At 49.5% G+C, this 16,985-nt stretch overlaps 1 protein-coding gene and 1 non-coding gene across 3 annotated transcripts in view; one reads left to right on the top strand and one right to left on the bottom strand.

Moving 5' to 3' along the window:
- LOC132487804 (cytochrome c oxidase assembly factor 8) overlaps positions 1-12,419 on the top strand; it is a 34,854-nt gene extending 22,435 nt beyond the window's left edge. The window contains exons 2-5 of one of the 2 annotated variants that reach the window (XM_060095577.1): positions 571-768; positions 1,471-1,534; positions 9,419-9,509; positions 12,048-12,419. In XM_060095577.1, coding sequence (XP_059951560.1) covers positions 571-768; positions 1,471-1,534; positions 9,419-9,509; positions 12,048-12,153 — 459 coding nt within the window. In that variant the 3' untranslated portion in view covers positions 12,154-12,419. Of the gene's footprint in view, positions 1-570; positions 769-1,470; positions 1,535-7,910; positions 8,305-9,418; positions 9,510-12,047 lie in introns of those variants that run through there. The other variant, XM_060095579.1, reaches the window with a different exon arrangement.
- TRNAE-CUC (transfer RNA glutamic acid (anticodon CUC)) lies at positions 8,850-8,922 on the bottom strand. Its single transcript has one exon. It is a non-coding gene; the product is annotated as a tRNA-Glu (tRNA).
- Positions 12,420-16,985: the final 4,566 nt, after the last annotated feature.

Raw genomic sequence — 16,985 nt, 5'->3', positions numbered from 1 at the left:
GTGTGTTTTCTTATTATGGAGTTTTGAAAAGTCTCTATATATTCTAGAAACAAGTCCTTTTACAGATTTGCATGTATTTTCTCCCAGTCTGTGGCTTGTCTTTTCATTTTCTTAATAGTGTCTTTAGGAGAACAGAAGATTTTAACTTTGGTGAAGTCCAGTTCATCTATTTCTTATTTTGTGGATTGTGCTTTTGGTGTTGTACGTAAGAAATCTTTGCCTAATCCAAGCTTGTAGAATTTTTACTGTGTTTTAGAAGTTTCATAGTTTTAGATTTTACATTTTCCGTCTTTGATCCATTTTGCGTTAATTTTTGTGTATGATGCAAAGCACAGGTTGACATTCTTTTTTCGCCTTAGGATGTTGAATTAGTCCAGCACCATTGTTGAACATGTTTGATGTAGTATTAATGTGAATGCTATTTATTATAGTTCTTTTAATTTGGATATTCCCTGGCACATAGTCTTAAAAAGAGGAAGCTAACAAGGGTCTTTAATAAATCTGAGCTGTTCACTTTATAATACTAGAGATTCGTTAAGTTGTACAGTAACCCCATGCGTTTTGTTAAAGGTCTCAAGATTCTGCCCTCCAAGAAAATCTTGCCATGATTGGATAGGACCCCCAGATAAATATTCAAACCTTCGACCTGTTCACTTCTACATCCCTGAAAATGAATCGCCATTGGAACAAAAGTTAAGAGAATTAAGACAAGAAACACAGGAATGGAACCAACAGTTCTGGGCAAACCAGAATTTGACTTTTCTTAAGGTAAGTTTAGGTTTTGGGTCAGAATGAGAAATAATACAGTTGGCCACTTGGGGGTGCTAAATCTTTAGCCTCTGCTTTGCCTTTCAGTTATTTGGCAGCATCTCATTGCTTCCCCGCCACAGATATGTATGCGTAGAATTTTTAAATCGGTATGTAACTGTAAAGAAGAAATATTGATCATTCACAGAATCACTGATCTTGAGACGTTCAAGGAAGTAAAGGGAGCAGCAGAGCCAGAACCAGAACCGCAGGTTCCACGTGTATATACGCCTGTGTGTGTGCGTTTATGAAACTATGGTGTCTGGGACGTGTTGTCATTCTTCCTGAGGATTCAGGATTCTTAACAGCATACTCATCAATAAACTACGAGAAAGGAGTATAAATATTCTAATCCAGAAGAAAGACTTAGGCGATACACGTTTATCCATTTGGGCAGGCTAAGTCACATGGAGTCGCATTTATCTTATTCTGTGGATTTATAAACAAACAGTGCCTCCCAGAGGTTATTAAACATCTCATTTTCAAATCCTATTTCAAGCATGAAACTTTTAACTAAGTTCAGATGGTTTAAAACAGGCTTTGAGATGGGCCACTTCTCAGGAAATCCACATCCAGACTTCTCCAGAGCGCTGAGAGCTGTGTCCTAGCCGAGGAAAAGCGGAAAGACGAAGAAAGGGGATTCTGATAGCTGTCTTCTTTTAGGAAAAAGAAAAATTTGTTAACTCAAGACTAAAAGCCAAAGGCCTGGAACTGAGAGCTGAATCAGGTGAGTGAGTTCTTTTTCTGCCAACACTGGTTTTGTTTGAGTAACTATACGAGAAGGTGTGAAGAAAGAGTATGAGGGCCTCCCTGGCTGTCCAGCGGTTAAGACCCTCACTCCCACTGCATGGGGTGCAGGTTCCACCCCTGGTCAGAGAACTAGATCCCATGTTCCTCTCGGCACAGCCAAAAAAAAAAGAAACGAAAAAGAAAGAATGTTGAATGAAGTAGAGAAGCTCAGGGGGCAGGCCGTGGCTCCAGGGGCAGGCGCTCTGAAGGCCGTGTCCTCAGTGGGACGCACGTCTGTCCTCCTCCTGCTCCCTCTCCTGTCTTTGGGTGAGGTCAGCCCTCTCGTCATATTGGGTCATTCTGACCGATGACCTCTTTCTGACCTTTGGGCTTATATCCGAGGTCCCATGGTTCAGCAGCCTCTGTCTCTTCTGCCCTGGCTTCTCTTCCCTACTTCCTGATGGCAGTTCATGGTCCCACTGGCCGTGAGCCAGAAACTGCAGAGTCATCCTGGAAGCCCCTCCCCACCCCTTCATCCTTCATCTCTCCACCAGATTTACCTCTTAGGTGTTTCTCAGCACCTTTGCTACTCCCTGTCCTTTTTTTTTTAATATAATAAATTTATTTTTATTTGGCTGCGTTGGGTCTTTGTTGCTGTGCACAGGCTTCCTCTAGTTGTGGCGAGCGGGATTTAGAGCGCAGGCTCAGTAGTTGTGGCGCACAGACTTAGTTGCTCGGTGGCATGTGGGATCTTCCCAGACCAGGGCTTGAACCCGTGTTCTCTGCATTGGCAGGCAGATTTTTAACCACTGCGCCACCAGGGCAGTCCCTACTCCCTGTCCTTTAAACATGGCTTTAATTCAGGCTCTTGTTAATTCTCTGCCTATTGCAGTATCTTCCTAATTGGTTCCCTGGCCCCCAGTCTTTAAATCAGGGGTCATCAGACTTTCTGTAAAGGGCTAGATAGTAAATAGTTTAGTCTCTCTGGGCCACATGGGTCTCTCCTTCAACTGGTCAGCTCTGCTGTTGTTCTGTGAAAGCAGCCATAGAAAAAAATAAATTAATGGGCGTGAACTTGTCCCAATAAAACTGTATTTACAAAATCAGCTGGTAGGCCAGATTTGGCCTACAGGCTGTAGTTTAGCAACTCATGCCTTAAATCCATTCTTTGCGGTGTAGCCAGTCTGTTCTACCCAAAGTGCAGTTCTGACAGTTGCCACTCAGCTTAGGTTCTTAGATTTCCTGGGACGACAGGGTGACAGCCGACAGAGTGACAGCCGTGCTCCTCCTTCTGGATTGGAGGCCTGCCTGGCCCCTGCCCGTTTTACCTGTTTTACCTGTCCCTCTGCCTACCATGCTGTCCTTTCTTTTGGATGGAGAATCTAGTGCTCAAAATAACCTTCAATCATTTTGTCTTGCTGTTGACGTTCTTCGGCCTGAATAAGATTTTGTTCTGTTGGTTAAACAGATGTCTACTGTCAAAACATTCTGTTGGAAAATCTGAAATTGTTGACCCCCAAAGCCAGGTCTTTGTTGGGCTAAAGCACCGTGACTCTCCCTGCTCGTGGTAGCCTTGCCTGGGCTCATTAGAATAGAGGTCTGGGGAGGATGGAGTTAGCCCCGTGCTGGGCCCAGTCCTATGCTGTCTGCTGCACGGGCCCCGCTGAGGGTCTGGGAGGGCAGGAGTGAGCAGGAAAGGGTGCTGTGTCCTATCAGTTTTTGTTTGTTTTTTGTTTGTTTTTTTTGGGGGGGGCAATAAATATTTTAATTTTTTATTTTTATGGTGACAGACAATTTTCAAGTTTATTTCCTTTTTTTTTTTTTTAATACAAAGCTAAACCACAAACAGGTACAACCAAGACATTTTATCTCCCATTTACACACTCCCATTGAATCCTCCTCCAATTGGCTGACCGCTGAGCAGGCAAGTGTGGGGTGAGGGGAGAACTTTCTTAGGGAGCACCGTCCTTAGGCTGGGGGCGGGGACATCGAGGCGAGGACAGGCTGTCATCCCGAAGCACAGAATGAGAGCCCCGACTTCAGGACTGTGCCCTTTGCACATATGTTCTGTTTTATTTCCCATGGTGAACCAATGAAGTAGGTACTGTTACTTTTACCATTTTGTAGATGAGGATCCCGAGGACGAGTTGTTTGACCAAAATCACAGAGTGAGTAAGTGGAGGGGCCTAGGTCCTGACCTGGAGAGTGGGTCCCAGGGAGGCCCATGGGCCACTGTCTTCTGTGAGTATCATGGGTTCCTACTGATGGCGTTACTGAACGTTGAAAGACGGGCCTTAATTAGATTTCAGATTAGTTTGGTAAGAAAACAGGAAAGAGTATGTTGAGGAAAGGACTCGTGAAGGGAGGTGCCCGCTCTGTCAGCTGTTTACACAGTTACCAGGCTGCAGTGATGGAGATGGGGGCAGGGGGACAGGTGGGTCACCCCCGTGGGCCAGAGCACACATGTGTGATACCTGAGTGCAGGGGTCTCGCAGAACCCAGGAAAGAGGAGTTTCGTTGAATAAATGATGTTGGAGAAACTAATCATTTTAGGCCCAAAAGGATAAATTTAGATTCATGCTCCCTGTAATAAAATGTATTCCAAATGGATGAAAAAGTTAATTATTAAAAATCAGTTGTTTATGGAGTAAAAAGTGAAGTACATCGCTCCTAGTTGTAGAAAGTCTAACAATAAAAGTGACCCTCCATTATCTGGAGGAGTGATGATTCCCTGAGCTTGACAGTCAAGGTAGAAAGATTCAAGAACGTGAAAACTGACAGTGTCTGGATTAATCAGGATTCCTTTCATCTGTCCTCCTGGAAAGGAGAGTCTGCTGAGGGGACACGAAGTGGCTCACACCCAGGACCAGGGGAGAGCCGGGCCCAGGCATGGCCTGCACTCAGATGCTGGCACCAGAGGGAGCCCAGGGCATCCTCCCTCCTCTCGTTTCACCTCCTCTCTACCCTGCTGCTGCAGCCTTCTCTTGCCGTAAACAGGCCTTCTCCACCTCTCAGTTTATACCTCCCAGGTCCAGGGAAGTAGCCAGACTGAGGCTCTGCCCAGGCGGGGTTCTGCTGAAGGAGTGAGGCTGCTCCACAGACAGCGCCCAGCAAACCCGAGGGCCAGGCAGGGGGTCCACATCCAGGAAACGCATTGAACGTGAACGGCAGGTGGCGGGAGGCGTGTGTGGCAGAGATGAAGAGGCGTGTGGACTTTATGAAAAGCCTTAACGACTTTGTAGAAATAACAAAACACCTGCAGATGAATAATGTGACTACAAGAAAAAGACTCCTCAAACTAAATTTCACAGTGTGTATTAAAACAGCACCTAGGCCTTGTTTTATGCTTACTGAACTCAAGGAGATGTTTTCCCAGCTCCTTTTCCAGAAGGATTTAGTTGCATGAAGTACGCATATGCCAAGAAGTGGGGAAATTATGACCACTGCATATCTAAGAATTCATCCTATAGGAAAACATGGGAAGACGTCACTCTGTTCCTTGCAGCATTGACTTTCATTGCCAAACAATGGAGAGTATCTAAATATCCGGTCATTTCAGATTAGATAAGGCTGTGGTGGCCCACTGCGCACTGGATGTTCACTGGAATATCCTGCAGCGAGTCTAGGAACATCATTGACTTAATTTCAAGCGTGAAGAGTAGATACCGTGATGTCAGCGCTCCCTGCCCCCAGATGAAATCTCGTGTAAGGCAGGCAGTGCCGTGGGAGGGTTCTTGCCTCTAGTTTCTTGTACTGCTGAAGTGTTCATGCAGCTGGAGTGGGGTGCCATCAGGATGGATTTACTTTAAGTCAGCTGGTATTTAAGAAACACCCACTCGGTTTTCGGTAAATGTGTAATAAACTAGATTGTCTGCCTGTCATTCTTAGTATTTCTAAAGTTCAGTATCACATTGCAGCGTTGACAGGTGTGGAATCTGAAGTACTTAGCAAACATTTATGGTGCTTCTGCTTTATGCTGAGCGTCTCCTGGGAATGTTTGGGCAGGACACCAAACTAGACCAGTGGCTGAAGGTGGCACCGCGACCTGTCCTTAGAACCCTGGGGCGCCTGCTGTTGTGCCAGCAGCGGGGGCGCGTGCGCCCCTCTGTGCCAGGCCCGTCCCACCTGCCGCCCCAACCGCGACTCCGTTTGTCTGAGGGCAGCCTTCTGAGGTGTGCTGTTGTGACCCGCGTCCTGGAGCCCGGGGAAGCCACAGTCCGGCCACAGGGCCGGCGAGGGACGGAAGCCCGGCCCGTGGAACCGCTGCCTGCGGGGCCGGGAGGACACGACCCACCTGCTCAGCTCCTCTCGTCAGTGTGAGAGGCAGGGGAGGCCGGCTGGAGGGTGCGCACACGCCTCTCCCTGGAGGACCGGCGGAACCTGCTTGCGTGCTGGCCCCGCCCCCTGAAGCGAGAGCTCCGTCCCGGGCGCCCTCGTCGCGCTCCAGCCCTGCCTGCCCCTCCCCTCCCGCACTCTGTTCAGCCGCGTGTCTGCCTCTCCACACCCTTCGTCTGCTCTGCCCACGCTGCTCGCCTTCTCTGCCCTGTGGAGTCCTGGCTGGCTGTCGGCTTCCCTGGGAGCCTTCGGCTTCCCTCACCTCCTCAGGCAGCTGGTTGTCCCTCTCTTTCCCCGATCAGCATCCACCCCTTGATTGATTCCAGGTATTTATTGAACACCTGCCACATCCCAGGCTAGTCCTGGGGACCAGCTGGGGACAAGACAGAGCCTCGGCCTCGCCGTTGGGGAGCAGACCTCCTGGCGTGGCCCGGGAGGGTGACCAGCAGACAAGCAGCTCGGTGAACGCACTCCGCGCTCCCGGGGTGTTGACCGCGGGGGAGAAAGAAGCCGGGGGGCGGGGGCGGCGTTTTAGCAGGGGCCCTGGGGAAGCCCTCTCTGGGGGGCGTCGGGGGAGGTTGGGAGCGGGTCTTCCAGATGGAGGTTTCGAGGGCCAGCAGGAGGCTGGGTCAGCGGAGTGAGGACTCGTGGACTCGACTCTTCACTCAGGCGCGGGGGTCCAGGTGACACGTGGGGCCCTGCTCAGGCCGGCTGGGAGGTGGCCCTTCTGTCTTTGTGGGGGACGGCCACGCTTGTACGGTGCGGTCTGCGTGTGCCTTTGTGCTGTGTGAGTTCAGGGTTGGCCACGTTCCCTCCTGTTTCTGTGAAAACGTGCTCTGGGGCTACCTTCCCAGCTCTGTCTCTGTCCCCCAAAATCCTGGTGCAGCTGAAGTGTCAGTATCAGCTTTGCAGCCAGGAAACACGGCCTCTGTCTGGAGTCCTGGCGAGTGGACTGACCCCTGGGGGAGCCAGAGCGGGGGCCTCTCTGTTTGGGGGCGCTCTGCACGTGCAGGGACCCCGGGTGCGTTGCCTCTTTGGAACTCGGGGCTTCTAAGCCAGACGGCTCTCTCCCCATGGTCTCATTCCTTCGCCCCTGAGCCGCTGCGGGGTGTCCTGAGACTGGCCCCTGGCCTGCTGTACTGTCCCGAGTCACAGGGGCCCTACTGCCCGCTTGGCAGGCTGTGGTTCCTGTCCTGTGTGGCCTTTCAAGTCTCGTGAGAGTGTGGAGGGCAGGGGCAGCCCTGAGGGTGGGCGTCACGGTTGGCATCTCCTACCACAGAGGCTACCAGGTCAGTCCTTGTGTGTGTCACCAGTCCCCACCAACACCTAGTGTGTTACGGGTTCAGTGTGTGCGCACTGACTCGGAGTGGCATGGTTAGGCTGCTGTCTGCCCCGGGCTGCGTTCCACTTAGGAAGCGTGTCGCTTCCCTGATGCTCATACACTGGTAGCTCACAGTCTCCACTCAGAAACTTCAGAAAGCATTGGCCTGTGTGTGTTGAAACACAGCGCACACCTATGCAGATATCAATTGTGAAGAAAACTAGTTACACCGTAACCATTAGGGTCCAATGGTAGAGGAAGGTATTTTTCCCCTTAAGTCTCTTTTTCTTTACTGAGATATAATTCACGTACTGTAAAATTCACACTTTTTTTTTTTTTGCGGTACGCGGGCCTCTCACCGTTGTGGCCTTTCCCATTGCGGAGCACAGGCTCCGGACGCGCAGGCTCAGTGGCCATGGCTCACGGGCCCAGCCGCTCCGCGGCATGTGGGATCTTCCCAGACCAGGGCACGAACCCATGTCCCCTGCATCGGCAGGCGGACTCTCAACCACTGTGCCACCAGGGAAGCCCATTATTTGCCATTTTTATATCTCCTTTGGAGAAATGTTTATTCAAATCCTTTAAAATTGGGTTATTTTAAAGGATTTAATTGGGTTATTTCTCTTTTTATTGTTGAGTTGTAAGAGTTCTTTACATACTCTGGATATTAGACCTGTATTAGAAGGATGATTTGCAAATATTTTCTCCCATTCTCTAGGTTGTCTTTTCACTTTTTCAGTAGTGCCCTTTGAAGCACAAAAATTTAAAATTTTGATGAAATCGGGACTTCCCTCGTGGTGCAGTGGTTAAGAATCTGCCTGCTAACACAGAGGACATGGGTTCAATCCCTGGTCCAGGAAGATCCCACATGCCACGGAGCAACTAAGCCTGTGGACCACAACTGCTGAGCCCATGTGCCACAACTACTGAAGCCTGTGTGCCTAGAGCCCATGCTCTGCAATAAGAGAAGCCACTGCAATGAGAAGCCCATGCACCACAACAAAGAGTAGCCCCCGCTCACCACAACTAGAGAAAGCCTGTGCGCAGCAGTGAAGACCCAATGCAACCAAAACTAAATAAATAAAATTAAAAAAATTTTTTTTGGATGAAATCAATTTTTTTCTTTGTTTGCCTGTACTTTAGGTGTCATATCTAAAATGCATTGCTTAATTCAAGGTGATGAAGATTTGCACGTGTTTTCTTCCAAGAATTGTATAGTTTTATCTCTTACATTTAGGTCTTTGATTATTTTTGTTTATGGTGTGAGATGGGATTCAGCTTGTTTTTTTTTTTACATGTAGATATCCAGTTGTCCTAAGCATCGTTTGTTGAAAAGACTATTTGTCCCCATTGAATTGTCTTGGCACCCTTGTCAAAAATCACTTGCCCATCAATGTTTGGGTTTAGCTCTGTTCTATTGATCTATAAGCCTGTTCTTCTGCTGGTATCACACTGTCTTGATTACTGTAGCTTTGTAGTAAGTTTTGAATATGAGAAGTGTGAATCCTCCAACTATGATTTCCTTTTCCAAGGTTGCTTTGGCTACTGGGTTTCCTTGCATTTTTATATAAATTTTAGGATCCACTTACCAATTTCTTTTTTGTTTTTTTTTTGTTTTTTTTTTTTTGGCCGCACCACGCAGCTTGTGGGATCTTAGTTCCCCAACCAGGGATTGAACCTGGGCCCTCGGCAATGAGAGCGCAGAGTCCTAACCACTGGACCACCAGGGAATTCCCTGTCAATTTCTGGGGCGAAAAAAAAAAAAAAAAGGCCAGCTGGGGTTTTGGTAGGGTTTGTGTTGAATCTGTATGTCATTATGGGGGAGTGTTGCCACCTTAACGGTATTAGGTCTTTGAAACCATGAACATGGGATGTCTTTCCATTTATTTAGGTCCTTCACTTCTATGTTTTGTAGTTTTTAGTGTGTAAGTCTTATACTTCCTATCTTAAATTTATCCTGTCTTTCATTCTTTTTGATGCTGTTGTAAATCATTCTGTTGATGCTGTTAAATTTATCCTGTCTTTCATTCTTTTTGATGCTGTTGTAAGAATTGTTTTCTTAATTTTGTTTTCAGATTGTTTATTGCAAGTGTACAGAAATACAGTTGATATTTGTATATTGATCTTGTATCCTGCAACCCTGCTGAACTCATTTGTTAAGTCTAATGATTATTTGTAGAACCCTTCCCCTTAATTCTTAATGTTTAAGTTGAAATTAATTTTCAGGTCAAAAAGCAACATTGAATGCAGAAGAAATGGCTGACTTTTACAAGGAGTTTTTAAGTAAAAATTTTCAGAAGCACATGTATTACAACAGGTGGGTGTCTACGTTTTCCTGAAAATTTGAATATCACAACCATATTCTAGGATTATTTTGCTATCTGAATTTAACATTTGTGTTTATATTAAAGGTAGAAGTTGCTATCAACTTAGTTTTTGCACTTTTAAATAAAATTGACAGCTTAAAGTTATTCGCATGGCAGCCCTAAAGCAGCTTGCACCCCTAGTGCGTAGACAGTGGGTTTCCTGCACCGACTGGATTCCAGGGTAGCCAGACGAAGGAGCATTTCTCTTGGTAGAAGAATGACAGCTAACGCGGGAGTGCTGGAGCTAGATCTCGGCCTGATCACCCTGCAGCTGCTAACCGCTGGGCAGCAGGGCCGATGGGGACTTCGTAATGGACGGGTCGGGCTGATCGCACCTGAACCCCTGGTGCCTATTCACGCCGTGCGGAGCGGGGCAGCGGCCTGCGTGCACCTCTGTGAGGTGTCCTCACCAAAGAAGGGGACTGCAGTCTGGCAGGCCTCCGGGTCTCATACCAGGTTACAGGAACAAGATAAAAGGGTGTGTTGGGGGGTGGAGAGAGCAGTTCACAGACCGTGCTTAAATCGTAGCCTGAAGATACAGTCCCAGATGTTGGAAATTCTGCAAGACAGATGATCCAGTTTCAACCAGTAACTAGGATTAAAAAAAAAAAAAAAAAAAAGGACAGCTTAAAGTTACTTGCATGGCAGCCCTAAAGCAGCTCGCGCCCCTGTGCGTAGACAGTGGGTTCCACACAGGGGGAACTAATATTATAGAATAAAAGAGACTTCATGCCGTGTGGGGACATTGTTTGGATCCTAATACAGACAAACCACCTATGAAAAGGTATTTTTGACAGTCAGTCAAAGGAAACTGAACAGTGACTGTATATTAGGATGTGTAGATAAGTTATTGTTCATTTTATCAGATACAATGATGGTATTGTGGTTAGGTGTTTCTAAGACAGGTTTTGACGATACATAGTGATGTGTATTCCCAGGTGTGACGATAGGACGTGGCGTTTGAGATTTGCTGTGACCTTCATAGGGCAGTGGCCACGCCGGATGGGCAGGTGGGGCAGGGTCTAGACAGTGGGGTGATCGTCAAGTCTGGAGGAGCTCTCGCGTGACACTCAGGCATGAAGCCCAGTCCTGCGCGTCCACAGAGTCTGTTGCTAATGCTGTCATGTGTCACTGAACTAGCTGAGTTATTCAGTCAAGCCAGTATTAGTTAGGTTTCCCTGGACCTTTGATTTCTGGTGTGGACACAGCATGTTCACATCTTGCTTCCTCTCCGGTAAGCTTGATGTTTTCCGTGTGGCACTCGGAGTGGAGAGAAGGTCGGACAGCAGTGGAGCCTGAGCGCTCCCCCTCTGCCCGCACCACCTCCTGCCCCTGCTTTCCTTATGGAAACAGGAAAAGCTTAGTTTGTCTTTTCCACTGCACTTTATCAGTTCAGGTTGTGTGTATCGGTGGAGTGGAATCTGGCTTTTCCCTAATAACCTAAGAACTTTAATCTCGGTGGGATACCAGTTTTCTTTTTTCTGGAAGCCTTTTTTATTTATTTAGGGCATTGCTTCCCATTTATAGCGTCATTGAAGTGGATAGAAATGTAAGGATCGTTCTCGCATGGAGAGGGGTTTTCTATCTAGCCGTGCAAAGGCTCCAGGAAACGGGCGTTTTTACCTCTTGCTAGTGCTTCACTTAAGCCCTTGATTAGTCTCCATTCTTCTATGCTGAGATCCAGTCCACCATTTGAGTCTAGTCTGGAATAGCAGTTCCATGTTCCCTCATTAGCTCATTTGGACGAAAAGCATTGGCACTTGTTGGCATTTCAGCTTCCAAGGGCTCAGCACTGAGAGTCTGGAATGTGTGCTTTCCATTGTGGACACTTGCCAAGTTTTGCCCATTCAGCTGCTGACAATGCGGTGAATTTGCAAGTTCTGACATGTTCTTTAGAGTAATTCACAGGCAAGTGAGCCTATGACAGCGTGTAACTCCATCCCAGTATTTGTATGAGAAGTTCTGGAATGATCCCTTTCGAGACACAAGTTACCCAAAAGTTCAGATCATCTAGAAAAAGAAGATATGAAACTTGATGACGTTGGCACTTGCGATAAGTTAGCTTCTCAAGATGGAGTACTTTTGTCATGTGCTTCTTATGCAATTAAGGTGCCAAAGCCTGGAGGGTCCCCACTGAGTTCCTGCAGAGCCTCCAGTCCTTTTCTGAGAGGTTACGCCCCCATCGCTCTACAGTTGTGTCTCCGAGAGAATGCCACTGGGCTCTGGGGGCCCCAAGGCTTCTGAGAGCTCTTTCTGTGTCTTCTAGCAAAAACTGAGGAAGACCGCAGCAGCCTCCAGGAGTGGGAAAAGCGGGGTCGGGGTGCACTGGGCACATGAGCCTGATGAAAATCCAGGTGGAAGGCAGGCTTTTATGGGCAGTCTAGCTTTAAAGAGGGCGGGAAATGGCAGAGACGGTGGGGAAGGGTGGAAGAGGAGACAGTTCGGATGCCTGAGCGTGGGTCATGTGTGCTTGTGCTGTTCTTCTTTAGGGACTGGTACAAGCGTAATTTTGCCATCACCTTCTTCATGGGAAAAGTGGCCCTGGAGAGGATTTGGAACAAGCTTAGACTGAAACGAAAGAAGACCAGCAATTAGGAGCCCACCCTGACCCACCCGCCAGCGTCTAAGTTTCCACGAGAAGCAGCTGCTTACAGGAGCTCGTTGTATGAGGGCTCTAAGACCTGTGTGTGCAGGGCAGGCTGGGAGGACGCGGGTCCTGGTGCACTGTGGCCCACGTGGCTCCGTCCTGACTGGGGATTCCAAGCTGGCTCTTGGCAATGGAAGTGACGCTAAATAAAACCCAAGCACTGTGTGCCTGTTTTCTGTGTGTTTGAATTATACCAATTTGAAAGAGAACAATATGAAGAGATTAATAAAGTTTCACTTGAAAACTTTGACTCGACTGACAGGAATGTTGTGGAAGCTGGCTGCACTGTTACCACGGCCTCGCCCGACCAGTGAGCCCTGGTTATTGGACGGCCCCGGGTCCAGGCCCTGATGAAGCGCAGCTGTCCTGGGAGGCGTCCGGACACAGGCCCGGAAGCAGGTGCGGCTCCTCCAACAGACCCCAGGGGACTTCTCTCCATTTATTCCAGGGAGGCAGAGGCTGTTTCCAAGGTTTTCCGGAACAGCTCGCTGTGGCTCATGTCCCTCTGCTTCAGTTCTTATAAAATCAGCATTGTTTGAAGTAGGATTATGTGGTTATAAAATGATGAGGCTGTCTTTGTACTGGGTCCTGGAGCCGTGGCGGGGAAGGGGTGGGGGGACCTGCCTCAGCAGCGGGGAAGTGGCCTTCAGACCCAGGGCACAAGGTGACCTCTGAGGACAGATGAGACATCTGGATTTTACCAAAAGCCACTTGGCAAGCAGTTTTTTTTTTTTTTAAGAAGATGTTGGGGGTAGGAGTTTATTAATTATTTTTGCTGTGTTGCGTCTTTGTTTCTGTGCGAGGGCTTTCCCCTAGTTGTGGCATGCGGGGGCCACTCTTCATCGCAGTGCGCGGGCCTCTCACTATCGCGGCCTCTCTTGTTGCGGAGCACAGGCTCCAGACGCGCAGGCTGAGTAGTTGTGACTCACGGGCCTAGTTGCTCCGCGGCATGTGGGATCCTCCCAGACCAGCGCTCGAACCCGTGTCCCCTGCGTTAGTAGGCAGACTCTCAACCACTGCGCCACCAGGGAAGCCCCTGGCGAGCAGTGTTTATTCCCAAACGGCATGTGACAGTGGAGTCGAAAGGCTGGATGTTTTCTGTGGCTTATACACTGCTGCCGCCGAAGATGATTTCCAAGGAGAAATTCCAGAGACCAGAGGAAGCACATCATCCCACCCCCACCCCACCCCGCCCCACCCCAGGCTTTTAAGGGCCACGCAGACAGACGAGGGTGATGCTGAAGAGGAAAGCCGAGCGCTGGGCGCCACTGAGCACCGTGGTTCCTGGCGAACGCTGTGCGGTCCATCAGCTCCGTGGGCTGTTAACCCAGGTGTCCATGGAGGTCCCCAGGGAGTGGAGTGCGTGCACCAAGCAGCGTGGGACACGAGGCTTCACAGAAATAACCCCATCTCACGCATCACGCCACTGCCTCTGCTAAACACAACCTGTCACCAGCACGTGTGACACTGTGTGCGTCTGCAAAGGAACGCCAGCACAGTTAGGGGACCGGGTTGGGCCCTGGTTCCATATGAGTGAGCCGGGAGGCATGAACTGTTCTCTAGCTTTTAATTCTTTTTTTTTTTTTGTGGTACGCGGGCCTCTCACTGTTGTGGCCTCTCCCATTGCAGAGCACAGGCTCTGGACGCGCAGGCCCAACGGCCATGGCTCACGGGCCCAGCCGCTCCGCATGTGGGATCTTCCCGGACCGGGGCACGAACCCGTGTCCCCTGCATCGGCAGGCGGACTCTCAACCACTGCGCCACCAGGGAAGCCCATTCTTTTTTTTTTTTTAATTAATTATTTTATTTTTGGCTGCATCGGGTCTTAGATGCGGCACATGGGCTCTTTGTTGTGGTGCACGGGCTTCTCTCTAGTTGTGGCGCATGGGTTCCAGAGCATGTGGGCTCTGTAGTTTGCAACATGCGGGCTCTAGTTGAGGCTCGAGAGCTCAGTTGCCCCTCAGCATGTGGGATCTTAGTTCCCCGACCAGGGATCGAACCCACGTTCCCTGCATTGTAAGGAGGATTCTTTACCACTGGATCACCGGGGAAGTCTTTCTGGCTCTTTTTTAAAAAAATGTATTTATTTTATTTATTTATTATTTCTGGCTGCATTGGGTCTTCATTGCTGCGCACGGCTTTCTCTAGTTGTGGCGAGTGGGGGCTACTCTTTGTTGCAGTGTGCGGGCTTCTCATTGCGGTGGCTTCTCTTGTTGTGGAGCGTGGGCTCTAGGCACACAGGCTTCAGTAGTTGTGGCACGTGGGCTCAGTAGTTGTGGCTCCTGGGCTCTAAAGCACAGGCTCAGTAGTTGTGGCTCACAGGCTTAGTTGCTCTGGGGCATGTGGGATCTTCCTGGACCAGGGATCGAACCTGTGTCCCTTGCACTGGCAGGCGGATTCTTAACCACTGCGCCACCAGGGAAGCCCTCCCTTTTTTTTTATATATAAATTTATTTATTTTATTTATTTATTTTTGGCTGCTTTGGGTCTTCGTTGCTGCACGCGGGCTTTCTCTAGTTGTGGCGAGCAGGCTTTCTCTGGTTGCAGCAAGTGGGCTTTCTCTAGTTGCAGCTAGCGGAGGCTACTCTTTGTCGCAGTGCACGGGCTTCTCATTGCGATGGCTTCTCTTGTTGCAGAGCATGGGCTCTAGGTGCGCAGGCTTCAGTAGTTGTGGCACACGGGCTCAGTAGTTGTGGCTCGTGGGCTCTAGAGTGCAGGCTCAGTAGTTGCTCTACGGCATGTGGGATCTTCCCAGACCAGGGCTTAAGCCTGTGTCCCCTGCACTGGCAGGTGGATTCTTAACCGCCATGCCACCAGGGAAGTCCTCTTTCCCTGTTTAACCCTAACAGCATATTGGAAAGTCGGCCTCTGGGAGGTCCAGGGGAGCGTCTTTATGACAGGCCTGCACAGAGGAGCCTTCCAGAGCAGACCGGTCTACCCAACCCCGCCTTCTGGCCTCAGTTTCCTTGGCCGCGATGACACTCACCCGACAGAACCCCTGGGCGCATTCCACGTGCCTGTCGGGTCTCCTCACAAATGGGGAAATTAGTGACTAATAACACTCAAAGGGGCTGCTTCCCAGGCACCTCAGGGCCTCTGTGGGGGGAGGGCGACTGGAAGGCAGCCCCTGTCGTGAGTGGGAGTCAAGCACCTGCACCGGCGGTAGCTTAAGCAGGAGGTGCCTGTAGGTGGATGTTGACACACGGGGTCTTCGGGGATTGCCTCTCCCCGAATGAGCCCGCACACCACTCCTGTGGCCGGCAACCCCACACGGGCTCTGGAGGACACGTCGCAGCATTGGCTGCAAAGAAGCTCTGTGCTGTGTTCCGATCCTCCGTCCCTCCCCTGAGGACACAGGCTTGGCGGGCCCTTTTCCAGCCAGCCCTTCAGGCCACTTCCACGGCGCAGGCCTTCCACGCTGGAGGAGGGCACACAGCCACGGAGGCGCCTGCACAACAGGCCTCCTGTTCTGCACATTTGCAAAGACTAATTTACACTTCTGATTAGTGGGGAAATCATAGAACTCATGGGAAATTGTATGATAAAGTTTTGTGTGTGTTGATCTTTTTTTCCCCACTAACATTGCTTTTTTTCTACTTCTGAAAACAGAACAACAAATAGGCATATTCTCTTGACAATTTTTAAGTTAAAAATGTAAGAATGCCTCTGGTTAGAAAGTTGGGACAGTGCAGGGAGGAGCAGACAGCAGAGGAACAGCCTTCCTTTACGGGGAATCAGTTTCCCAAAGGGGAGGCTGTGCGTTCTTGCTCAGCACGGCCGCCTGGCTGGGGGGCCGGTGAGAGCTGGGGTTTTGGCGCCGGCCATGCTCTCTCTTCCTCTGGGGTGCGGCCAAGCCCACTGGGGAGGCCTCAGTCCTGTTAGATTCCCTCTCAGACTCCATTGCACCCATGTTATTCTTATTTCAAAGAAATTGCCTTTTGACAACTTCGAGGCCTTCTGAGTACGTGCTCCGGCTCCTCCATTTCGTCCCAAGGTGTCTGCATCGTGGTGTCTCATCTGCCACAGCTGGGAAAGCCCAGTGCTTCCCATGGGCCCCGGGCGTACGCCGCCTGCTCTTGGCCAGCTGCACACTGCCCACCCGTGAAGGCTGTGGGTGAGTGGGAGCGTTCATCCATACCGCAGATACTGAGTGCCTGTCCGTGCCAGGCACAGGGGCTGTGATGGTGAGGACTTGTTGTTGCTTCCGCTGCAGCGCTTACAGACTAGCAGGATTTAAGGTAGGAGAAAAAATTAGTCACGTGATGAAGAACCCATGAAGAATATTTTATGGAATCACCTGATCTGATTTGCATGTTTATATTCCAGGTTAACCATAGATTTTAATTACATTCCTTCAATTGCAGAAGCATCTCTACTTAAAATGTACTGCAATTATATCTAAGTGCTAGTTAATTAACATATTTTCTCGCTGGTATCACAAAGAAATAGCATCGTAAAGCTGATAGCCAAATTTTACCTTTTATTTTTATTTTTTAACTTTTTGTTTTATGTTGGAGTACCGTTGATAAACAGCGCTGTGTTAGTTTCACGTGTACAGCAAAGTGGATAGCCACATTTTAAACCACGGGACTTCCAGTGGGGACGTACAGACAACGACGTGAGCCCTGCTAGGGCACTGTCCCCCTCCACACCTTCCATCTGCTCGCCGAAGAAGGCACCTCTCGTGCCCGGTCCCTGTCCTGACCTCGGGGGCCTCAGGCGCAGCCCACAATGCCCTCACCCCCTGATGGGCTGGCAGACTTGCTTGTGTTACAAGACT

Source organism: Mesoplodon densirostris, chromosome 4 (assembly GCF_025265405.1).
Source record: "Mesoplodon densirostris isolate mMesDen1 chromosome 4, mMesDen1 primary haplotype, whole genome shotgun sequence".
Lineage (NCBI taxonomy): Eukaryota > Metazoa > Chordata > Mammalia > Artiodactyla > Ziphiidae > Mesoplodon > Mesoplodon densirostris.
This window is presented reverse-complemented; position numbering and strand designations above follow the sequence as displayed.